Source organism: Rousettus aegyptiacus, unplaced genomic scaffold (genome assembly GCF_014176215.1).
Source record: "Rousettus aegyptiacus isolate mRouAeg1 unplaced genomic scaffold, mRouAeg1.p scaffold_m13_p_10, whole genome shotgun sequence".
NCBI classification, from domain to species: domain Eukaryota; kingdom Metazoa; phylum Chordata; class Mammalia; order Chiroptera; family Pteropodidae; genus Rousettus; species Rousettus aegyptiacus.
The window spans coordinates 82720235-82746504 of record NW_023416285.1 but is presented as its reverse complement, the minus strand read 5'-3'; the positions used below and the strand labels follow the sequence as shown (position 1 = coordinate 82746504).

At 34.1% G+C, this 26270-nt stretch overlaps 1 protein-coding gene across 1 annotated transcript in view; it reads left to right on the top strand.

Annotated features, from left to right (window-relative positions):
- The window catches only part of YME1L1 (YME1 like 1 ATPase), a 43141-nt gene that overhangs the window by 5597 nt on the left and 11274 nt on the right, over window positions 1-26270 (top strand). Inside the window, exons 3-12 of the mRNA XM_016131487.2 lie at window positions 4731-4893; window positions 6813-6911; window positions 9735-9844; window positions 11180-11330; window positions 11698-11781; window positions 13876-13958; window positions 19843-19933; window positions 24497-24649; window positions 25187-25319; window positions 26120-26182. Of these exons, the coding sequence (XP_015986973.2) occupies window positions 4731-4893; window positions 6813-6911; window positions 9735-9844; window positions 11180-11330; window positions 11698-11781; window positions 13876-13958; window positions 19843-19933; window positions 24497-24649; window positions 25187-25319; window positions 26120-26182 (1130 nt within the window). The remainder of the gene's footprint in view (window positions 1-4730; window positions 4894-6812; window positions 6912-9734; window positions 9845-11179; window positions 11331-11697; window positions 11782-13875; window positions 13959-19842; window positions 19934-24496; window positions 24650-25186; window positions 25320-26119; window positions 26183-26270) is intronic.

Below are 26270 nucleotides of genomic sequence, written 5' to 3'. Positions count from 1 at the left end.
TTAACCCATGTATAGCTTATGTTGTTAGTCCTCCTATTAGGGATAATTGCAAAGAATAGTAGAAGGAGAAGTTGGGGAGTAAATTTTAAGATAAAATTTTAATTAAATGAAAAGTTTGTCTTTGTCATCTTCATGCTTTCCTTTTATACTATTTGTCCAATTCCTCTTGCCTCTTTCTGTAGGCATTCCATTGTCTTACTATTGTCCTGGCACATTTCTCCCAAAATAGAGTCCAAGAGAGCTTTCCTAATGAAAATACCACATGCAGCAAAATTATGTTCATTTCTGATATTTTGGAAAATATGTACATGGAAGAAATGAAATTCACCTGTGAACCTAGTCCCTAGAAATAATTCTGTTAACCTTTTGTGCTTATATTTCATGTCTCTTGTACTTTTATAATAATTGGATCATACTACAATGCTGCTTTAGATTCTGGTTTCTTCATTTAATAGTCTTATGAACTCTTCATGCCATACATTTTCCAAATTTTTAATGACTTCAAAGTGTTCATCGTATGATGTCACATTATTAGATATTGTTTCCAATATTTTGTTGCTATAAACAACACCGGTTTTACTACCTATGTTGCTAAATCTTTGACTTTCATCAAGTAAAATTGCTAGGTCAGTAGTGAAATATATTTTTGGGGCTTGAAAAGTAGCTAAACTCTAGAAGCCAGTCTTGAGGTTGAGTAATGATCTCAAGGATGGTACTCTGATTAGTCCTATTGTTTGTCTTCAGTGGGTGTTTGTCACTGCTTCACAAACCTTTTCATTTTCTTTGTCTTATCTCTACTATCACCTCCTTTGCTATGTGGTAACTTTGCTTTCATCAAGCCTTGTTCATCCAAACATCCACATCACAATGCAAGCAAAAAAACTTTCCTTTCAGCTTTTTCAAGCTACTAACAACACCTTTTCCCTTTGCCTTCAGACTTAATGAAAAAGTAGTCTGAACTTAATTGTACAGCAGTCCCATTTTATATGCGGGAATACCTTCCCAGACCCCCAGTGGATGCCTGATGCTGGATAATACTGAACCCTGTGTATACTGTGTCTTTTCCTTTGTGTACATACCTGTGATAAAGTTTAATTTATAAATTAGGCACAGTAAGAGATTAACAACAATAATATAAAATAGAATAAGTCAAATCATATACTGTAATAAAAGTTATATGAATGTAGTCACTCCTCTCAGGGAATCTCTTGCTGAAGTCTTTCTACAGGTGCAGCACTTTCTGGCACGACACATTTCCATCAGTTGGAAGACGTTTTTTGTTGGTGTTTCCCCCTCACAAATTTAATGCATTTTCATCTTAACTAAGCACTTAGCATGCACCGTGGCTATAACTTTTGCAGTTTGAGGTTCGACAGCAAAACAAGCACCAGTTATTTCCCCCTTCACAATTTCGTGGATAGAAGATATGTCCTTATAGTAGATCTAGGCAACCTCAGCTTATAATTTCCCTACTCAGTTGAGAACTTTTACCTTTTCACTTAAAAGAAGCACTTTATGGCTTCCCTTTGGTGTATGTGAATGCCACCATCACTACTCCTGCACTTTGGGGCCATTACATATTAAACAAATAAAGGTGACTTAAACACAACCACTGAGATAATTTGACAGTCTGATAACCAAGACTACATTCTTGGATATGATAACCAGGAGTGCTGCTAAGTGACTTACCACCAGGGAGCCAACATGCTAGATAGAGATGATTCATGGCTTCAGGCCTGATAGAGTGGGCATGAGGTGATAGAGTGGGCATGAGGTTTTATCATGCTACTCAGAAAGGCATACAATTTAAAAATAATGAATTGTTTATTTCCGGAATTTCCCATTTAATAGACTGCCAAGAATAACAAACTGCAGAAAGTAAAACTATGAATAAGGGGAGACTCCAGTCCTTAGTAAACTTTTATTCACACTGCATTCCATTATAGTTTGGCTACCACTTTTACCATTTTACAGATCTATTTTGCTGAAGTCAGTGTCGATTTCTCTAGTGCTGTCTACAGGGCTCTTTGAAAATCTACATCTTTTTCAACTTTTGTAGCATTTGACCTTGCTTAACATGTACTACTACTGAAATACTCTCTTGAATTGAGTGATACTACATTGGCAATAGTTTCTTTCCTCTTTCTGTATTGATGGCCATTTTTTATTGCCAACCCCTTAAATATTGGGCATACTATGCATTTTCCTTAATCTAATTTTCATTATGCAAAGCTTCCCAGGTTATGTAATCTGTTTTTATAGCTTTACTTAACATCTATCTATCTTCCTACCTACCTACCTATCTATATCTATATGCTCATAACTCCAAAACATCTCTAACCCTTAAATCTCTAAAGTTTTAAAGTAACTTATCTAGTGGCTTGTTAAAATACCCCTCTGGATACGCTTTAGGGATGTTAAAATAAGATGTCCAAAACTGAGCTACTCCAAATTTCAGTATATTTGATCTTGCAGGAGTTTTAGCTTCTCTTATCAGTCTTGGTCCAGCCAGGAAAGAAACTACATAGTCATTTGAACAGTGGACATTTGATATAAATTACTGTAAATTTTTACTCGAATGTTTTAAAAACCCTTTATTTTCATAGGGGATTGGAATAACAAGAGATTGGCTAATAATAAGCACAGAAAACTCTAACATATGTAAGACTAATAGATACAAGGAGCAGCCAATACTCCTTGGACTTTGGGTAGAGCTTCCCAGGAAGAGTGCTCCAACCCCAGGCTGAGGTCCTGACCTTGCTGGAGAGAGCATGGCCTTGGCTTACCGAATGGCAGAGAAGTCACTGCGGTGCCGTGCAGGCTGAACTTGATGGAAATCTGCCCTTCAGGGTACCAGAGAAAGCCAGTCATGGGGGTATGACTAACTGGAGGAGCTGCTGGATACTGTTGACCACTGTGCAGTGCAGGAGGGGCCAGGCTTTGGAGGAGCTGCACAAGTAGCTGGAGCCAGATGCTGGAGAAACAAACCTTGGGTAGTGCAGACAGCAGCTGAGCACACCAGAGCCACAAACAAAAACTTTCTTCCTACAATGTCTCTCCAGTGCCCTCTACTGACAAAGCTTAACATTGTGCCACATGGCAAAGGAAAAACATTTAAAGGGCTCAGATCCACAGAGTAGCAAAAAGGATGAAGAGGAGCCAAGGAGCAACAGTCCTTGTACGCTGCTCGTTTCTTCTAATGTCTTTTGTCTCTGATTTGTTATTTCCATCCTTCTTAGTCAGGACTTAGTTCAGACTCATATTATTTTTCTCTTGTTCCATCAGCCTTTTCTTATCCAGTTATCTCGTCTTGTATTTTCTTCCTGTAAAAACAACAACAACAAATCTAATCTTATTAGCTATAGAATTAAATTCAAACGATGCCCTTCACAATTTGGTTATCGCCCATCTTTCTTTCTCTTTCATTGCTTAACTTTTTACCACATCTCAGACATTCCAGGCCCTTTGATGACTTTGCCCCTTTCTCCAAGGCGTCCTCCCCGTCATTCACATTAGGAGTTACCTCAGGACACCTTCACTGACTTAGGAAATTAGTTGCGTTCTGTGTTTTCTTACCACTTTTTAAAACCGTCTCTGTCATAGCAGTTACCGTGTCGCTTGATAATTCCCATGTTTATATCTACCTTATTTCTCTCTATGGTCCTAAGATCTGATACTCAAGAAGTAAGGGGAGTGACTTTCATCTTAGTTAAGAATCTGCATTTCCCTTTTGAGGTCTCTGTATTAAAAATAGATTTTTGTGTTTCCCAATTTAAAAGATAACTTTTGAAAAGTAGCTCTTGAATGTTGTGGTCCTTCTCTTTTCATTATCATATGTTTTATTTTGTTTAGTTTTTAGTAGTTTAAAAAAGTACTTTTAAATATTTTATTTCATCATGCTTTTAACTGCCTTACTGTGTACATTGGGATATGTAGATGAGCAAGGCATGATCTCTTTTGACCTGTACTATCAGGTAAAATGGGCAGGACGTAGTTCATAGTCATTTTGAAACATGAAGAAATGGATTCTAAGAACCTGAATCATTACAAAGCTAATGCGACAAACCTCATTAGTCTAGAGCTATATAATCCACAGGTCTACCTTAACATCAATCATAAGAAGTTGATACTGTGCTGTTTATTTTTGCCCTCTTTACTCGAAGCTGTAGCTGTATGGGGCTTGTAATTGTTACCTGTCCTTAGTGTCTCCCTCTCAGCTCACGTGAACAAGAAAATAGCTCACCCCTATCTGTTTGCAGTTACTTTAGAACTGTTTTAAGGTGCAAGTTTTCTTGCCTGGTTTTCACACATTTTTAACTGTTCAGTTTTCTTTCTTAGAAGTTAGATATGGGTAAGTATAGAACCTCTCAGTTCCAAGAAGGCTATTGTCAATGAAGCTGGAGGAGTGAGATGTCCTATGGTAGCAGAGCATACCCTTTCTTTATCAACTGGGCTTTTGTTTCTAGGCATTAGAGACTGAAGGAAGCCATAAAGCTCCAAGGACTGGTGATACCAATGGGAATACAGTGTTTTCAGCCACTGTCAAGCCTCGTATAACTGACCTTAGTAAAACTAGAACTATAAAAATATTTTCGTCAGTATAAATATTAGAAAGAAAAAGGAAATTAGTGCATTTGCTAGACTTTTATAACCCATATTGTTTCAACTGTTAGACTCTTTAAATATCTTGATAATATTACTGCTGACTTGGTCTACTTAATCTTTTACAGCCTGTGCTTAACTTAAGGGACCTTGGATTATCCGAATTAAAAATTGGACAGATTGATCAATTGATAGACAGTCTACTTCCTGGATTTTGTAAAGGCAAAAACATTTCTTCCCACTGGCATACATCTCATGTCTCAGCACAGTCCTTCTTTGAAAATAAATATGGTAAGTTATTTTTTATTCCAATTAAAATAAGCCATTTTAGTGCTATTAATAATCATAGTAGATACCATTTATTAACATCCTTTATGTACCAGGTTCTTTCATCCATTCTTCCATCTATTTATCCATCCATCCTTTCTTTTTCGGCTAACTTTTTATATTGAAATAATTTTAGATATAGAGAAAAGTTGTAAACAGTTTCTGTATACACTTCACCTGGCTTCCCCTAATGTTGACTACTTTTATAAACATGGTACATTTGTCAAAAATAAGATAGTAGCATTGGTGCATTATCTTTAACTAAAGTATAGACTTTATTTATATTTTACAAAAGTTTAATATTACCAGATCACTAGTTTTTCCACTAGGATTTATTTTCCGTTCCAGGATTTAATACAGCATACTACATAGCATTTAGGGTGGTGGAGTGGTATGGTGGTTTTGTTTTGTTTTGTTTTGTTTTTTGTGACAAGTGTTTATTGATTCCAAGTAACATACTACTAATCTCTCAGAATACTTCACAGTCACGGTCTTTTATAGAATACGTATATTTTTTCTTGAGTCTTGTAACAATTTGGTATTATAACAAGTGGACATTTTGTTGAAAGAAATGTTAGCTTCGTGAGTTTCTTTTTGGGTGATAACTTAAGCAAGTAAAGTTAGACTTTTATCAAAATGCTTATTTTATATTGATGGGCAAACAGATTTTTCTTATTAGTATGTTTTAAAAGCCCAGAAACAAAAAAGTAGGATTGAATAGATTTGAGACAGGAGTTTGATGTGAAACTGTACTCTGTATAAACTTAATTCATTAACTCATTGTTTATTTTTCTTTTACCTTTAATTCATATAAGGGCTGGAGGATAAATAAAGAATTCAAGAGTGAGAATAAGTGAAAAGTTTTGAGCTTGAGGCTTAGGCTAAAAATCTACTTCTATTTCATTATCTTTTTATGCTATAATACCTCCTTCCTGAGAGAAGCCCTGAGGCTTAGTATTTTGAGAGTGAGGAATAGATTAGGATCAAGTCCATCCTGCCCCTGATTGACAATAGTGTTTACTAAGATCTCAAAAAAGCTGGTTCTTCATATGAGTGTGAGAAGTAACTATCTCACTTTGGAGGATCAGATGAACTAATTTAAAGTACTTGGTGCCTATAGTAAGTGTTCAGGAGATTAACAATTTTTATTGTTATCGTTGTTATTATAGTATTATTATTACTATTACTCTTTTAGTCTTCATATTCACATTTCCTTTTAAGGTTATTCCTCTTACTGCCAGCCAGTCTCTAGGCTTAGGCAGGCAGAGGTATTAGGATGGGGTTTCTGACTTCACTCTAAGGGTTCTTAGAAGAATCCCTGAATCCTAACTGGGATACAGAGATAGATGAGAACCACTGTTTTTGTTGTCACTGCCTACCTTTTTCCTAGGATCATTGGTATAAAGTAGGATGAGGCCTATTAGTCAGGAATAGGAGTTAGGAAGGAACACCAAAGTATTCATGGCTAGAGCTATGGAAGGAACTTTTTTTTGTGCCCAGTGACTGGGAGCTTTAAGAGAAAAAGGCAGCAGTAGTACCTCTGGTTTGCAATGTTTTATTACATTGTTCATTAGATTTTTAAATTGTGTCTAAGAAGTAATGATTCTTTATCTTTTTATGCTTTTAACTAAAAGTAACTTCAGCAAAACGTATATAGCTTTTACCTTGATTTTTATTTCATTTGCAGCTATATTTGTATATGAGATAAAGACTTGACAAGTGATGGACAGTAAAGTGATGAACTATATTTAGATTAGCAGTGTTTTCAGATGTTTATAAAAGTATGTACAAATAAAAGGCAAAACATTTTGGTTTTTCTAATAGTTCATGATTTTTTTTTGTTTGGTAATTAGAACATTTGACTTTTTTCAATTTTCCTTCAGGTTACATAGATGTTTTTAGTACTTTACGCTCCTCTTGCTTATACAGACAACATTCAAGAACTCTTAAAAACATTTGTTCAGATCTTCAGTACTGGCCAGGTATGAAGCAACTGTTGCTTTGATTTTGAAAAAAATAATGTATGTAATATATTCCGATTTGTTTTTCTTAGAAATATTAATAGTTGTAAACATTTGTAGCTCACAGAACTTATAGAATATTTGTCGGTTAACTTGGGTATATCTGTGCAATTATTTATGTGAAAAATATAAAATAGGAACTAAATTTTGAATGTATTAAGTGTCTCAGTAAATTATTCTATGGGATTTATACCTGCTTCAAAATAATTAACTAAGCACATTTGTTTACTTCCCTTCATTTTCGAAATCCCCTTGCAAGACAAGAAAGAAAAAGAAAAATCAGGAAAAAATCTGGGTAACAACAGAGGGATTTCATCAGTGGACCAGAAATTTGAGGACTTTCCATAAGGCATGAAGTAGATGACATCAAATTAATAGCAAAATCAGATATTCATATGTATTGGATGTTATTATTCAATGATAACATTAATCAGGCACTAGTGATGGGTGTTAGATGACAGTGATAAATGAAAAAGACAGATGCTGCCTACTTTCATGAAACTTAGAGTAGTCCGAAAGAGGTGTATAATACAATTTCTAGTAGGACTTAGGAAAAACCCCTAAGTTATGAACCGACAATAATGTGTTCTGGGATGGTTGATATAGTAAATGGTCGAAAGATTAACAGAAGTGGGCTAGTCACAGAGCTTGGACACAGCTTCTAACTTTTAGGCTGCAATTGGCAAAAAACATGTTCTTAATAAGGGAGTGAGGGGTGTGTGTGTGTGTTGAGAGGAGTCTGTCTCTGAAGACTCCTGGGTCGAAAGTGATGCCAAAGAGAGAAACAAAACAGTACCACAGATTGCTTTGAACTTGAATCATGTACTGCAGGTATCCTGCTATTCACCATCAATCTATGTTTTGTAGTCTAAATACATTTACCACCTCATTAGTTTTGATGAAACCTGTCAACATTCAGTACTGATCACTCTGTTCCTCTTTATAAATACAAATGGATTAGCAAGAATTTTCACATTTTTGAGGAACAGTTGTAGCATGAAAGAGAGGCACCAAGTTGAGCAAAGAGTCCAATAATCCTCTGAAGAAATGGTTAATGGAGAACACAGAAAAATATTTAAAGATATGTTTTTAAGTATTCGTGGAAGACATAAAAACTGAGCATGTATTTGTGTATGAAGTATATCTGTATTTTCAAAACATATATAGCTCAGAGATGAAGTTCTTTGATCATATAAAACTGAAATCAAATAACAAAGGATAACTAAAAAAAAAAATACCTAAATATGTGGGAATCTAAAGATACTTTTCTGAGTGTCTTGCAGTTAAAGGGAAAACTCAAAACTGAAATTATAGACAGTTCGTAGTGAACCGTAATGAAAATCTGCATATCAAAATCTTTGGTTTGAGGACAAGCTGTTGCTGAGGGCATTGTATAATTTATTAGGAAATAAGAAAGATGAGAAGTAAATTGATTAAACATTTTGAGACTTTTTTTAAAAAGAATGAGAAATTAATATGGATAAAACATTAAATTAAATTAATATAACAGCAAGAAAGTATTACTTAAACCAAGTGCAAGTTTAATCTGAAAAATTAAAAAAATAGAACAAAATCAAATTAAGAAAAAACAAGGAAATACAAACAATATTAGAAATGAAAATTGGGAACTGCCACAGATAAAAAGTTCCAAATAGGTAAAGGTCTGAAAACAAAAAGTTAAAAGTATTAGATGAAGTCTGTAACCTGTCCTTAAAATCTTAGTTTGGGGATGGGACTCTTTGGTCAAAACACAATGCAGAAACCATAACAGATTTAAAAGGTAAGGCTGTATTAGTTTTTTAAATTAGTGTATCATTTAATTAAAAGACAAAGACATTAAAATAAATGAAATATACATAACAAAATATTAGTATACATAACATCCATATTTTTTTACAAATGAAAATATGTAAAGGTCATGAGTAGTCAGTTCACTAAAGAAATAACAATAGTCAATAAAAATTTAAAAAATTTTTCAAACTTACCCTCACTTCTAATCTCAAATACAAATTAAAACAAGTACTACTTTTTTCCCATCAGATGTGTTCAAGTTAAAAAGATTTATACTTATATTATCAATTGTCGCAAAGGCTATGGAGAAAAGAACAATCATTTAGTGGGCATATAAATTGATAATAGCCTTCTAGGAGGCACTTTCTTAGTTTTAAACGAGGTAAACCTTAAACCTCACAGTTTTACTTTGAGCAATTTGGTCTACATGTGCTGAAAAATAATATATAAGAAATGCTTACTGCAGCATTATTTTTAGTAACAGTAAACAGGAAACAACTAAAGTCTGGAGTAGGGAAATGGTTAAATAAATTGTTATACTTAAACTAGAAGACTGTAAATAGCCATTAAACTGAATGTGCTATCTGAACTATTTTGAAAAATACCCATTTTTATATTAGGTGAAGGAAGACAGTTGCAGAAAGTTAAGTACTATTTTTATAGAAAGATCGTGTGTTTAAATACCTAGAAGTATGTTCATTAAACAATACTGGTTGCTTATAGGAAGTGGAAATGGGATTTGAGGAATTAGGAGACACTGATTTTTATTTGATACTCATCTATGTTTTTTTTTTTTTTAACATTTTTAAATTACCAAGAAAATGTAAAGTTTAGAGTCAATTCATTTTGAAGATTAGTGTGTTGAAGTGTCGGGCAAAGAACTGTGTTAAAAAATAAGATGAAAACTTATGGTATACATATATAATGTCAAAGTTTTGAACTTTTTTAATAAAAATTTACAGTAAAAAATAAATGTGATACTGTTTTATGTAGGTTTCATACAGACTCGAGGTTTTAAAACTTTGAAATCAAGGACACGGCGTCTGCAGTCCACCTCTGAAAGATTAGCAGAAACACAGCATATAGCACCATCATTCATGAAGGTAATTAGACTTTTTTTTTTTTAATCAAGAAAGAGAGCAATAATTTTCAAGTTATTGAAATGAGAACTAGCAATATCTGATTCCTTTTGTTGGCTGATTGATTTTCTTCCATGTTTCTACTTACGAGAAAAGGATTAATAACCTGTGTAATTATTATATCTACAACTCTTCCGGGTGCCAAACTTGTCTCCTCTGGCCTGTTAAACATCTTCTGTTTTTCTCCCTACCAACCTGTACCTACTTAGGTGTTCTCTGTGTTACTTGAGTAGCATCCACCCAGGTTAGAAACCTGGTAATCAACTTTGACTTATCTATCTTCTTTCACCTCCCACATCCATTAATCATTATAAAGTCCTCTTGATTCTGCTTCTTAAATATTTCTTAAAGTTTTCGTCATTCCCAGTTCCATTGCATATATAATTAGAGTAATCTAGGCAAGAAATAGTTATTAACACACATTTAGTCTCCTCGCCTTTAGTATTTCAGTATAGCCTGCAGTCTGCTACCATCAGTCTGTCTAAAATGTACTAAATGTAATTGTTGTATTCCTCTGTTTTATTGTCTGACTCCTGTCATGCAGTGGGCATGTTATCTTTTGGCCTCTGCCTACCATTTTCTGTTCCCATCTTTCAGTGTGTCACCCCCCTCTGTACCTCTATCCTTCTCTTTGCTCGGCATTTTAGAAGTCCTATCCTGCAAGATTGCTTGCACTTCCTCAGCACTAACGGCTATTATTTCATGCCTCTGTTAGATTGTCCATGCTATTTGTCCTTACGACTTTGGTACGTCATTCTTTTTAAAACCTCTTTTGGTTTCCTTAGGTAGTATTTATTTTATCATCATACCTAGTACTTCTAACATAATATCAAAATGGTTTCAAAAACTTATTTATGAATCTTTTCTTGATAGACTGAATACATTCGTATCATTGTTTATTTGTCTTTACATCTCCAGAACTTACACAGGGCCAAGTATATGAAATATGCTCAGTAAACATTTAATACTAAGGTTTTCCTGTAGCAGAGTTAAAGGAGTGAACATCAGGTCATTAGAGCCCTAAGTCATCCTATGACCTCTTCTGTTTTCAGTATAGTGTTCATCCAGAAAGCTTCTTTATATTACTTGATTGATAGAGTTATAGGGTCCAGTGTCAGTTTCCAAGCCATTGATTTAGTAGTTACTGTTGAGTTTTAATCCTAATTTTTCATATTGCCAATAAAAATTTAAAATTCTAGAACCTTAATGAATTTTTTGTGTGCGAGTGGTCAGAATATTTCTGGAGATTGTTATTCCCTGTATAGTCAAGCAGTACTGATACGTTATTTGTGTGTTTAGGGATTTCTTTTGCGAGACAGAGGATCAGATGTTGAGACTTTGGACAAACTCATGAAAACCAAAAACATACCTGAAGCTCACCAAGATGCTTTTAAAACTGGTTTTGCAGAGGGTTTTCTGAAAGCTCAAGCACTAACACAGAAAACCAATGGTAAGTTGATTTGACATCCATGTTTGAGAAGAATATCTGAAGAGAAGTCATAGTCCAGCCTTCAAGTAATTATGAATAACTTTTCTAATAATTACCCAACTTTTCATTGATCATATTCTACCATATTTGTAACTTTGCTATGTAGAAATGGAAATAACTGCTGGCATTTTCCCTTTCTCCACTGAGAAATCTAAGTCAAAGACAGAATGGCTTCATGCAGTTTTTGGTAACGAAGCTAAAGGATCATGGCAATTATGCAGAACACCACGTTCAAAATTGCATGTGATGAAATATGATTATCATCAGTATCCTAATATTTGCATTTTATTGTGCTCTCATTTGATTTAAGGCTTTCTTTCTCTTCCAGATTCTCTAAGACGAACCCGTCTGATTCTCTTTGTTTTGCTGCTATTTGGCATTTATGGACTCTTAAAAAACCCCTTTTTATCTGGTAAAGGCTCTTTTTATTTTCCTGACTTACTAATGTTTCAAAATCTTTTACATATTTGTTTCTTTTTCATAGGCTGCTTAAGGCTTAGAGAATGAAAATGTTGATGTTCATAGTTCTAGAATCTGGATCTTTTATTCCTCAGTCAAGACTTCTTAGATTCAGTCACTTTGAGATTGTTTCTGTGTTGAAGTAGAAAAGTTTTAATGTTAGATTGTGTACCATCTGCCTTGTCAGAGGGCTTATATTGACCTTGTTTTGTGCACTACAAGAAAAGTTACTTTAGACACTATACCAATTCAAGTTTTACTTATTTTGAGGAAGATAATATTTGTTAAACTTCCAGTGAAACTTAAGAATGTTAGAGTGAAAATGTTCTTTCAACTTTAGTACTGGTTGGTTTTCTGGATTTTTAGAAAATGATACCTGTCTAATTATATAATTAAAAACATATTTAGCAGAGTTTTAATAGCAGTATAAAATGAAATAGTTGTCTGTTTTAGAGAAAAATCAATCAAATTTATTAAAAATTACTTTCTGTAAAATTACTTTAAATGAGTCCCATGTTTTTTCAGTTTGCCAGTCAAAAATGAAGTAATCATGTCAGGTTTAAGTGGTTCTAATTGCTTTTTCGACAATTTAATTTTTACCCTGTCTTCTCTACTCTTTATGATTGAGTACCTTGAGAGAGAGAAAAAAATCTAATGTACATTTAAGTACATCGGTTGATTTGGATCATGATTTTATCCTAGAACTTACGTGTAGCCCCAGATATTTTTTAAGTTTTTGCGGCATGAAAACTGAGATGATCTTTTAACATCCACGAATGGCCTTTTGTATCTAAGTTCATGGTCTCTGGTCTCCTTTTTTTTCAAAAACAAAACAAAACAAAACAAAAAAACAAAAACAAAAACCAAAAAACCCAATACAGGGACAATGGGATGTTATTGGCAGGTTGGTAGAGGGGTGGAATGAGCACTGATTATTCTTTTATGTTTCTTCATTGATGTCTTTAATTAAGCAAAATGTATATTAAAGTATGAAATACATTGCCTTTGGTAATTATTCTAATTTTTTTATTAGGTCCAAGTGCTTCTGCTACATATTGATTTTCATTATTTATTAAGTCCATCTATATAGAGCCTTAAAGCAATAATTGAGTGGGCTAAAACTATGTCCTTTTCAGAACTATTGCTTTAAATTTGCTCTCAACTTGTATGTTCTCGATATGTTAAGTATTTCTTATTAACTCTATATAATTGTTCACTCATTTTTTGTTTCTATATAGTTCAGTCTATATTAAAGACAATACTTTTGACTTATTCTGAGGAAATTAGAAATCGCTCAGTTTACTCAATTATGTCTGTCCAGTATGGAAGTTTACCCAAGCGAGGGGAGGTTTAAGAAAGCTTTGTTCCCCATAGTTGATTTGTTTGTTCCCCATAGTTAATCTCAGATATTTTACTATTCTACTAAACTTTTTCTTTCTTATACTTAATGTCACTACTGATATAATCTAAGGGCAAATAATAATAAATAATAGCCATCAGAAGAAGAAGGCTGCTTGCAAAGTGAAAGCTGTTAGCTTCACCCTTTATTTTTTTAATGCCAATGCTTTTTTATTTAATCCTAGTTTAAGGCAAAGTATTTCAAAGTGTAGATCCTTCACTAATTCTATCAGGTTAATTAAGGGTGATTGTTAAAAACGTAAACTGCAGTGCCCTTTTCTGAAATCTACAAACTGAGAGTTCGGTGCCATGGCCCAGGAAGCTGCATTAACACGTTTCTCAAGTGATTTTTCTGCACACTAGCGTTTGAGAATCATTGGTTTCAGGTTTCTATCATTAGCTATTTACCAGGAGAAGAGGATTATAATTCTTCATTTTAATCAGAAAGTACAAAGATGTCATTTTAATGTGAAACTTTTCTTCCTTGAACATGGTTTAGAAATCCAGAAGACCTAGTTTCCACTCTACGCTCTGATTTAATGTACAAGAAGTTAGATAATTTTTCTTGGTTTCGCTTTGTTGCATCCGAAAAACAGATGTTTGGAATTTTATGATTCTATCAAGTGTATAAACATTTTCTTCCCTTTAGTCCGCTTCCGGACAACAACGGGGCTTGATTCTGCAGTAGATCCTGTACAGATGAAAAATGTCACCTTTGAGCATGTTAAAGGAGTAAGTTAAAGTTTACCTTGACTTTTTCAAACATTAATTGTATAAGGTCAATATTTCATTCTAAAGGTGTGAATAATAGAAAATATATATATTGGTCTCTGCTCCCAGTTCCTGGGACAGAGCTGCTAAAACTCATAATTTCCTAAGTGATAAGAGCACTAGGAACATCTTTTGTTCAACTATTCGGTTATTGACCACTATATCTGAGTCAGAGCTTCTAAATCTCTTGGAATTTCCTGGGTGATAGGAGGTGATAGGAGTGTCTTGTTCTAATGAGGTGATTCTTGGAGGGATCCTGAATAGCTTTAGGATGGGAGCTGGTCACCAGAAAGACCAGAAGCTCAGAACTCTCAGCCCCACCCTACATTTCTCTAGAGAGGAGAGAGGGGCAGGAAATGGAGTTAATAATTAATTGTGCCTCCATGATGAAGCCTCCATAAAAATCACAGTAGATGGGGTTTGGGAAACTTCCAGGTGAACATGTGGTGCTGAGATCATAGCACATCCAGAGAGGGCCAGCAAGCTCTGTGCCCCTTCCCACATACCTGTTTCATGACAGGGCTTAATATTTGTGAAAGCAGCAAGGTACTTTGGAATGAATGTGAACTTCAAAGTCAAACAGACTAAGATTTCAAATTCCTTTTGAATTATTGGCTGTGTGACCTTGAATAAGTTACTTCAGATTCTCACAGATCGTTTATGTACTTGGGACATAGTTGATAATAAATGGTGCTTCTCTTTGGTTGTTCCTTTTAGTGATCTTTGTGACTGTAGTATCTAAAAGATCTGTATCAAGTGAACAGAATGGATGAATGCTAGTTTATAGCTGTTAATTAAATCACATGGCATATGTAATGGTGTCTTCCAAATACCAGTCCCTATTTTAGGTACTGGGATAGAAGAAATAAAACAAATCTCTGCCTTCATGGAGTTTTAATTCATATAGGGATTGGACAGTGATGTGGTTTATAAGGAACTATTAGAGTGTGTTAAGTGATAAAGTATTATGGTGGGAAAATAGAGCAGGGTGTAATGAGGGTTGGGAGTTCTGGGAAAAAAGGCCACAATTTTAAATGGGTGTTCAGGGTATGATTGAGATGGTGACATTTAAGTGAATATCTGGAGAAGATGGAGTAAACTATGCATGTATCTGATCAAAGAATTCTTGCCAGAGGAAGAAAGAGCATAAAAGACTTAAAGAATTAATGTACCTTGTTCGTTTGTTGAGCCGTGAAAAGGCTACTTTTATGTGGAATGGAGTGAGCAAGGTGATGCGATCAGGGAGGTAATCAGGAGTGGATCGCATAATATCTTGTAAGCCATTATAAAGACTTTGGCTTTTACTCTGAGAAGGTTTGAGCCGTTGAAGGATTTTGAGCAGAGAAATAATGATTTGACATAAAATTTAGCAAGAATACTGGCTGCTGTGTTGATGATAATCTTGAGGGGACAAGGGAAGAAAATAGGCATTATCATAGTGCAGGCAAAGATAGGTGATGGAGGCTTAGACCAACATGGTAACAGTGGAGTTGATGAGAAGTGGTTGGATTTTTAACATGTATTTTGATGTAGAACCAGTAGTTTCTTGACAGATTAAAATATTAGGGTATAAGAGAAACAGGTGCCAAGAATGACCACAAAATTCTTAGTTTGAACAATTGGAAGAATGAAGTTGTCATTTGCTGAGAAGAGAAAGGCTATGAGTAGAGTAGAGCTTTGGAACAAAGAGTAGGAATTCAGTTTGGGGTGTGTTATGTGTAGATAGTCAAATGAAGGTGTTGACTAAGCATGTGAATAGAACATTTTGGCATTCATGGGAGAGAGGTCTGAGCTAAAGAAAAAAAAATTGTAATAGAGATTACATTTACCTGTATTAAGTGCATGTGTTTTCCTTAGATCACCAATGGAGTGAATATAACTAGAAAAGAAAAGAAGCCTAGGTACTGAGTTCCAGAGCATTAATAGGTTCAAAGGACAGAGAAGAGGAAACAGAAGATTGAGAAGGAGCTGCCACTGAGGTAGCTGAAGGTGTATTCTAGAAGAAAATTTCCATGACAAGGGGGTAATTGATGATGTAGAATGCTACTAGTGAGAATCATCATCTATTTAGCAATGGGGAGATAGATCATTTGTTGTACTTGATAAAGAGCAGTTTCATTGGTAAAGCAGGGGTTAAATCCTGATTACAATGGGTTTATAAGAGATGGAAATAAAATGGAATAAGTGATTACAAATAATTTTTAATTTTGTTGGGAGGGGTAGTACAGACAATTTATAATAGGAAATAAAGTAGACATATATAAACTGGTAGGTAGGATATATATGGGGTGGGAGATTGTGAAAGTTCATTAATAGTGGAATTAAAATCAAAGTCATGAGCTGTGAGAAAGTGAAAGGAAGAAGGAGGGTGACTGGTTTGTGGAGGAGGCGTGAAAACACGTAGGAATGAGGGAGTGAATGGATAGGGAAATAAAATATGATTTCCACTCAAAGTTTGGAATAATAAATTTATATTGAGACCAGTCAACATGAGTATTTTTTCCTACTAAGTAATAAACAGGAAGGAAAGCATTATAATAGTATTTAATTATTTAAAGATTGATAAAGATCTCCTGCAATTTAATGACCTGTCACTAATGAATGTGTTCAAGTGGAGGCAGGATAATTGTCTTTGAGGAATGTCTTAGAAGAAATTCTTCCTGTAGGAGGTACTTGAAATCCATGACTTCTGTAAGGACCCTTCCACCTCTGAAGACACTGATGATGTTATTTCTGCTCTTCTTTCCACTTTTGGTCCCTGTTTATACATCAACATTTTATTTAACCTTGACTATTGGGGAGTAAGGCATCAAGAATTATGGCAGTTCTACACCAAGCAGTCTTTTCTTTCCTTTGCAATTTAAATACCGGTGCCCTGTTGGAATTGTGAAAACGAAATAGTTGAAAAGGTTGGTGCAGTGACTTGAAAACTAGACTTAGCAGTGCAGAGGTTCCTTCTCATCCTTTTTGAGGTCTGCAGTTAGAAGGTCTGCTCTCCATTGAACTTGTGCCGAGGCTCTGATCAGCGAGGTATTCTTATTTTCTCCCTGCAATGTATATACTTCACCATACAACATACCACACTTTTTTTGGAAATAGGCCACTTCTGAGTACAATGCAAAGAAGACATGCTGATAATGAAAGGGAATGTCACAAGGTAAAGCCTCAAAAACTTTTCTGTGCTAATATGAATAAATGTTTGCTGTAAATCTAAATTTACACAGAGCAAAGTAATTCAGTAGCATTTATCATAATAGGCATGCCATTGGTGGTACCTGTGATCAGTTTTACCAAGTCTTAAAGACCTTTTACAGGCATGTCATTTCCTTGCCCAGGTGTCTGATTATGTAGGGATGTTTTTATATGTAGTTACCATAAAAATATTAATAAGGGCTTTTATAACTTCATTCATTGCCTTGATCCCCATAACCCTGTTTTCCTCCACAGATTTTATATTCCTTAACTGAAACTTCTCTTGCCATAAAGGTTGGGGAGAGAAAATGTAATTCGAATAGTCCACACTTAATCTCTTTCCCTTTTTTCTATAGTTTCATGTTATCCATTACCTTGACCAAATCTTTTTGGTCTTCTTTTAGTATATGGATATCTTTGAATATTTAAAAAAAAAAAAAACCCAGCCAATTGTTTTTTAAACATAAATTTTATTGAAGCTTAACCTGCACATAAAAATACAGAAATCATAAATGTACATATTTACCTCAGTAAATTTTCATACAGTGAACACAGCTGTTACCAGCACACAGCTTAAAAAACAACATTATCAGAACCTCCCTAGTGCCTCTTTCTAGTTGTTATTATCTCTTCCCACCACAAGGATACTCATCGCCCTAATATGTCATACATTAGTTTGTGCTGGTTTTTGATTTTCTATAAATATGGTACATGTAGTTGGTATGGCTTCTTTCACTTTACATGATGTCCGTGAGATCCATTCATGCTGTTATGTATCATGGTTCATTCATCTTCTTTGCATTGGAGTCTATTCTGTGAACATCATAACAGTGTATTTATTCTGCATTAAGTATACATTTGGGTTGTTTCTAGTTTGGGCTCAAATAGTGCTGCTGTGAATATTCTTGTTTATGTCTTTTGGTGAACATATGTATGCATTTCTCCTGGGCCTAAGAGTGGACAAAGCTTTGCCTTTAACTATTAACTTTATAAATGTTTTAGTAAATTTTTAATAACTTAAACAGAATAACTATAAAGACCATTTCAAGCTTAACAAAAGCCCTGCTTATTCTTTAACAATTGTTTATTTCCTGGAAATAACCCTGGGACATTTTCTAGAAATCAAAGGTAGTCATGTGTTTAGATTTTCAGGGTGCCTTTTGACCCAAGATGTGTTTCATGTTTTAATGCACTCTTTTCCAGACATTTTCTTTTTAATCCTGCCTTACACACTTGAATTCTCTTTTCTCACTGAGAGCCATTTAAAGTCGTCTAATGTGAGATTGCAGGTGAGCTGCCAGTGAGATGAACTGGGTTAATAAATGTATTGTTTGGCAAGTATAGTTTAAAACAAATGAATATAGTCTATGCCATGCTACCTGAACAAGCCCGATCGCATCTGATCTCAGAAGCTAAGTATGGTTGGGCTTGGTTAGTACTTGGGTGGGAGACTACCTAGGAAGACCAGGTGCTGTAGGCGTAAAAAAAATAAAAAATAAGGGATTGTAAGCTGAAAAGGTCCTTGCAATCTGTGAGGTCAACCAAGGGTAGCCTCGCCTAAAAAAATTTTTTTTAAATAAATAAATATAAATAAGGGCACATATAAACACATTTGTAACTGAAATTGGTAGCCAACATTTTTAAATTGGAAGATTTCATCCATGAAAAGATTTTGGGTTTTTTTCTTAGAAAATTTAAGTTTGGAGCTCTAGGTCTGTGTTCCTTGGTAGAGCCAAGTTGTGGTTTTTGGCCCCTTTAATGGACTGTTATTTTTTAGCGTATTGCCACAACTGTTGTTTACTATTTGGCCTGCTGCACTAATTTTTGGATTCATTCTGGCACTGGGTATTTGCATTTGTGACTTTACTAATGTGCTGATTAGGAAGATTGCTCACCGTTTCTGATAGGCAGATTTTGTAATCTTACATCAGTTTTTAAAGTTGAGCTAATGATCTACTTTCCATCTCTGTTGATGAATTTGGGCTTTATTCTCACTAGGGATGGCAATTCTGCAAATTTTAATATTTTGGGAATTAAATCTTATAAACTTTTTTGCCATGACCATTTATAAAACAATATCAGTACGCCATAGCTTAATTTTAGTCACTGCCCTTTGGCATTTGTTAGGAACTGAATGATTTATAATCTAGGAGTAATTCTAATGAAGAGGGCCTCATAATCCCAAATTAGTGTTACAAGTTGAACACAGATCCTTTATCATTTATATATTATAGCAATGTATTATCACTAACATATAGTAATATACTTATTAATATAGTGTAGTGAGTCCACATAATTTGCCCTTGAAGCTAGGTCCAAAAAAGTTCTGGATTTGAAACTTGCTAGATCAAATGCCACTGACACATTTGACTGGAATTTTGAATAGTTTTTGTTAACTAGAGGAACCATTTTTCAAAAATGCAAAAAGTTAAAAATGTTTTTTGTTGGGGTATGTAAGAAGACTTTGCATAATTGGCAGTAAGGGCCAGGAGAAAACCCTTTGTATATTTATAAATATAGGGAAATTTTTGTATATTCCTTTCACCGAAACATAGAAAAAGGTTAATTTCCGATTAAATTTATGATTTTCAAAGAGGATGGCTTGATGGTCTAACCATTATTGAAAATTGTTTGGTGAATTCTGTCACTTTAGGTGGAGGAAGCTAAACAAGAATTACAGGAAGTTGTCGAATTCTTGAAAAATCCACAAAAATTTACTGTGCTTGGAGGCAAACTTCCGAAAGGTAAGATATTGTCCCTTTACCAGACTTGACATCAAAAAATACGGTACTACGTTACTAATTTAATTTTTATCAGATTTAATGAATTAAAGTTTGTTTTTAATTGCTGTTTTATACATAAATGCTCATCTTGAACATACTCTTCTATAACATTTTTTGGTAATTTTAAATTTCATTATAATTTCAAACTTTAAAGTTGCAAGAATAGGATAGAAAACTCTATCCATACTCAGTCAAGACTCACCAAGTTTAAAACATTTTGTCGTGTTTGCTTCTCCTTTCTTTACATACATGCATTTTTAAAAAAATACTGAGTTTTGAAGAAAAGAAAAAAACATACAACCACAGCATTTCAATTAAGGAACTTAGGAAAATCCCAAGTGCTTTCGTGGATCTTCAGTTACCATTCAAAAAACATACTTTTTAAACCAGTTAAAATGAGAGAATTAAATTTAGTAAGTACATCGAGCAATACACATTCAAATACTGTGTCTTCCTGTGTTCTTTCCCACCGAACTGTACCGTTTAAAGTTCTTCAACTATATTATTTTCTTCTTGTTCTTTAGTGATTTCAACAACGACAACAAAAGCTGTTCCAGTGTTGCTTGAGAAAAGCTATTTTCTTCAGTGGCAAAAGTATTTTTAGCTTCAGCTTAGAGAAGGGGTTGTGAAAGGGACTGAACATCTATGTTAGAACTTGTATAAACTGAAATAGAAGAAAAATTCTCTTGATGGTTTGCATTTGGGAAAATATACTGAATTTCTCTTTGAAGGTGATCTGCTTCTAAGTTTTCTATCTAATTCTTTAACTTAATTTCCAAAAAATAACCTTTTCCAAATTTACTCTTCAGATGTTGGACTTGCTCAATATATTTCTTAACTTCCCAGATACTCCGATAGCCTCTCAGTCACAGACAGTCTCTGCCTCCTCCACATAATAAGTGGTCAGAATAGCAGCTCACTCTTTGATTTTGGTTTTGAAATGCAGTTCAAATTTCTCACTACAAATGTTGTTTGGCGTAGGGTCCATACCTGTAGATGGTTCATCTGCAAAGTATTCTGAGGATTCCTCAGCATACTTAGAGCAAAACTCACCTTTCTCTTGATTCCTGCAGGTAGTTTCCTTATAGTTTTCTGAAGGTGTTCTTTCAAATCAAGTGCATTTGTTATTTGATTTGTGACTTCTTTCATGTCACTTGGATTCATTCGTTTCACAGCTCCATAAATTTCAAAATGTTCCTGCAGTGTAATATCTGACTTCAGGGGGTTTATCTGAGGACAGTATCCCATCCATCCATACACTTAATGGAATCATCTTCAGTTGGGTCTGAAGAATAATCTAGAAATACCTGGCCTGAAGTTGGTTCAATATCACCAACCAGATTATTCATAGTTGTGCTTTTGCCTGCACCATTTGGGCCCAACAGTCCCAAGATCTCTCCTTTTCTCAGACAGAAAGAAACATGTTTAGTTGCCACTTTCTTTACTTTTTTTGTAAGAAGAAAATCTTTCTTGTCATCATATGCTTTATGCAAATTGCTGACCATAATGGTTCGTTTCTCTTCACAACACTGGTAACTCATCAGTCCTCTGACCTTTAGTTTTTCAACTTTGACATCTTCATCCTCATGGTTTGGTGGTTCTGGAAACTTCCTGTTTTGGGACTTTGTAGAAAAGGTCCTGAAAGGGGTAGGGGTATCCTGATCTGCTTCCATATATTTTTTTATAGTACTGTAAGAGGAAAATCCATAGTATACACTGCAGGTGAGGCGATATAACAGCCATCAAAAAGCCTATCCCACGGATTATAGGTATCCTCATTTTTTTAAATGTATTTTTGAATATTTTTTCAAGAAACCTAAGAAAAATTTTTAAAAATTTTTGTATGCTGCTGTGATGTGATGACATTTGGTCTTTGACCCATACATGTATTTTTTTTAATCATTTGAGAGTAAATTGTAGATAACCGTGCTTCTGTATGCCTAAATATCTCACTCTGTTTTCCCTTAGAGTAAGGGTGTTCCAAAACTATTATCGAATTCACAGTCATATTTAAATTTCAGCATTTGTCCCAATAATACCCTTTGTAGTTAGATCCCCTTACCCCCTAACCCCACCCAGGTTCAGGACCCAATCCAGGTTCACATATAACATTTCGATTTTTCTTTAATCTGAAAAGTTCTTCAACCCTTTTTTTTTGGAGGAGTTGAGGGAAGATGTTTTATGGTCTTAATTGTGTAGAATACACACGAATTTGTAGAATGTTTCTCAATTTGACTTTGTTATCTCACAGTTACTCAGTATGATTTTTAATGACTGTGATATTGTGCTTTATAATAAGAAATATATTTGATGTTAGTCCCAGTTTGGGCACAGGGCTCCTAAAACTGGAATTTCAATAGTGAAGAGAGCAGAACAGTAAAGGTTTCTTTTGTTATGTTAATGAGATAACTTGGAACACACCCGAAGAAGGGGGGAGATTGCCAGGAGAACCAAACCTGTGGGGTTGGAACATTTAGTCTGCCCCCCACCTCTGAGGAGGGAGAGAGGATGGAGGTTGAATTAATCACCAATGTCCAATGATTTAATCAGTCATGCCTGTGTAATGAGGCCTCCATATAAATCCAAAAGGATGCGATTGCCCTGCACATCTCCTTTGGCCGTTCCTGATTTATATGTATTATAATGAAACAAGTAACCTAAGTAACTGTTTCCCTAAGTTCTGTGAGCTGCCCTAGCAAATTAATCATACACAAGAAGGGGGACATTGGAACCTCTGACCAGCCTGTTGGTCAGAAACATAGGAAACCACCTAGTCTTGCCACTGGCATTTCAGGTTTGGAGATGGGGAGTGGTCTTGAGTTCTCAACTCTTGGAATCTAATGGTATCTCCAGGTAGGTTGTGTGTCAGAACTGAGTTGAATTGTAGGGCACCCAGCTGGTCTCAGAGAATTGCTTTTTAGTGTGAGGGGGAAACCCACATACTAAAATTGGGTGCACAATTGTAATGACACTATGGTGATGGTTGTACTATCCTTTAACCATTTATATAGAACTTTAACATTATTTTTAATGTTTTACTATTAATATTAGCAATGGGATGATCATCTTACTATCTCGAAGCTTTGCCCATATGCTTAATTATTTCCTTAAATTCTAGATTTATTCATTTGTTATTTATAGGTTATTATAGATTCTAATTCCAGAAATGGATTTGGTGAATTAAAGGAGGCACTCTGATTTAAGGGTTTTTCAGAATTAAATTTACTGGGGTAACATTGGTTAATAAAATTACATAGATTTCAAGTGTACTATTCAATAATACATCATATGTATATTGAAGTGTGTGTTTACCACACAAAGTCAAATCTTTCGTCACCATATTTTGACCTCTTTTACTCTTATTTACTTCATGCCCACCCTCTTTCCTTCCGGTAACCACCAAACAGTTGCCTTTGTCTATGAGTGTCTGTCTTGTTCTTCTTTTGCTTTCAGTTTTATATCCCACATATAAGTGAATAAAATCAAAGTGAATAAGGTTTGGTTTTATACTGTCCAGTATCTCTATTGCGAATGCTTAGTAGTATATGAAAATGTTGCATGATAATTTAGGGTTCATTTATGAAATCAATAATGTAACATTGTAAGGAACATTTTTCAAACCATAAAAATAATTACATTCTTCTTTCTAATCAGAAAGAATATTATTATTTTTTTGGAAAATTCTTAGGTACAAAGATATAATCTACAGAGTGATATGAGATGATTTAAACTAGTTAGGAATCACAATAATACAAAAATAGAGGGATAGTCTTTAAAGTATTTGAGTTTTCCTTAAAAAGATTGTTTTTATGTTAAGATATATATAGCATTAATATAGTTTTGTTGCCTTTTAAAATGTAATCTGAAAAATGCAAAAGTTATTTAAACCAGGGAATTCTATTTTAACTTATGAAAAACTTGCTATAAAAATTTTCAAACCTATGGAAAAGTTAGAAAGAAAGCTGTAGACATTAACTACTTTATATCTAAACACTGTGTTAGGTGTCATCTAAGAGTAAGGACATTGTTCGAAATAAACAATAATTTATTCTACCAATTAAAACTATTTTCTTAATATCATGCATTCTCCAGTATTTCTCCAAATTTTTAACAAATGTCCCTAGAATTTTTAAAAATGCATCTTTTGTGGAAGAGCATTAGTCAAGGTTCATGCATTACGTTTAGTTGTTTAACTTTTTATGTGAATTTTATCTTATTTGTTTAGTGATACATAAGTTTATATTCCTTTCCCTCAAGAGTCTGTCTTGTCAATGGCTGATATTTAAAAGGTATTTAAATGATACAGGGAAATGAGTATTGGAGAAGACCCTGGAGTAAATCAATAATTAGACAAAATATATTGTGCTATGTTTCAAAATACTGGTCATTGATGTGCCTCAAACCTCAAAATGATATAAATTATTTAATAATTATTTTATAGATTTATATCAGAATTTCCTTTTATAATTTGAATCTTTCTTGTTTCTTTTTATTTATTTATTTATTTTATTTATTTTTTTTAAGGAATTCTTTTAGTTGGACCACCAGGAACAGGAAAGACACTCCTTGCCCGGGCTGTGGCTGGAGAAGCTGATGTTCCTTTTTATTATGCTTCTGGATCAGAATTTGATGAGATGTTTGTTGGTGTGGGAGCCAGCCGTATAAGAAATCTTTTTCGTACGTTTTAATGTATCTTGCACACAATATTAAATTTTCTTAATTTCAAGGGAAGAGCGTTTCTTATCCTTTCTTCACTACTTGGTTAAGATTGATAGCTGAAATAGCCATTGTGGGATTCTGGTTTCAGGTAACTTAATGTGTGAGCTAAAACAAACTACTTTTTCTCCCCAAATAGTCAGAAGACCTAGTGGAAGTGTTAGATGCAGTGGGGGGTTGCTGAAAAGCTGTTATTTTTTTTTGTTTTTGTGCTTTTTTTTTTTTTTTCGTTTTAATCATTTCTATAATATATAATCAAAGAATAGCCTCAGACCTGATTGTATATAGTTTGTAGAGCTAGGAAGAATCAATGGTATAGTTCTTTTCTTCTACTATTCTTTAGTCAGTAAAAAAAAAAAAAAAAAAAATTTATGTTTTTCGCTCTAATGAATGTCTTTTGTTAGCTTTTGACAATAATACAGGTTTTTAAATTTATATGATTTTGTTCAAAAAGTGTTGATTTCATTAAACATATTTGAATCGTTTCTGTTTTCCTAGGGGAAGCAAAAGCAAATGCTCCTTGTGTTATATTTATTGATGAATTAGATTCTGTTGGTGGGAAGCGAATTGAATCTCCAATGCATCCATATTCCAGGCAGACTATAAATCAACTTCTTGCTGAAATGGATGGGTAATTGAATCTTCCCCTGTCTTTGGAACATGGTGATAATATTTGGTAACATTTCAGAGTGAGGGAAAACGTTATGTTAATAGGCATCAGCATGCTTTAATGCAAAAAGTCAAGGCCAGCTATTCTCAGTATTATATTGTTTCTTTACGAATGGGGTAATTAATGTACCAACTACTTTTAATTGGTGATATGTACGTCTATGTTCATTTATTGTATTATGACAAGAAAGCATTGATCCCTGTTAAGACTAGTAGTCTTATTTGGAGATGTAAAGGGAGAGTACACCAGTCCCTATGTAATTTGTGACAAGCTTTGAGTTTTGCAGCAGATTAATAGTTTGTATCGGTTTTCATAATATAAAAAGAGCCGGAGTTGTTTTGAAAGAATCAAAAACATTTCTTAAGGTCGTATATAACATTCTGGCACCAAATAGGAAGTCAGGGAGTAAAGAATTTGAATTGGTAAACTTGAAAATAAATAATTTTTAGAAATTAGGTACCCAAGCTTTTTGTGTCATGTCATCTCTTCCTAAGTAGAACTAATACTGTGCAGATAGGTAATCAGAAATGATTTATAATTTATTAATAGCAGATTCATTGATGTATGAATGCCTAACATTTGTTACTTTTAAAAAATAGAGCTATCTTATCATTTGAAGCATAAAAAGAGCAGTCCCTTTTTTTTTGCTGTTATTAAGATCAATGATGAAACAGCTTTGTGTAGAACATTTCTATATGTGTACTGTTGTAAGTTTTAATGAAAAGGTACTTTTTTTTTTTTTTTTTTAAAAAAAAAAACAGTTTTAAGCCCAATGAAGGAGTTATCATCATAGGAGCCACAAACTTCCCAGAGGCATTAGATAAGTAAGTATTTAAAGAAAATTTGTGTGGAATGCTGATACATACTAGAAAGTGGATGAACTTTAAAAACATGCTAAGAGAAGGAAGCTAG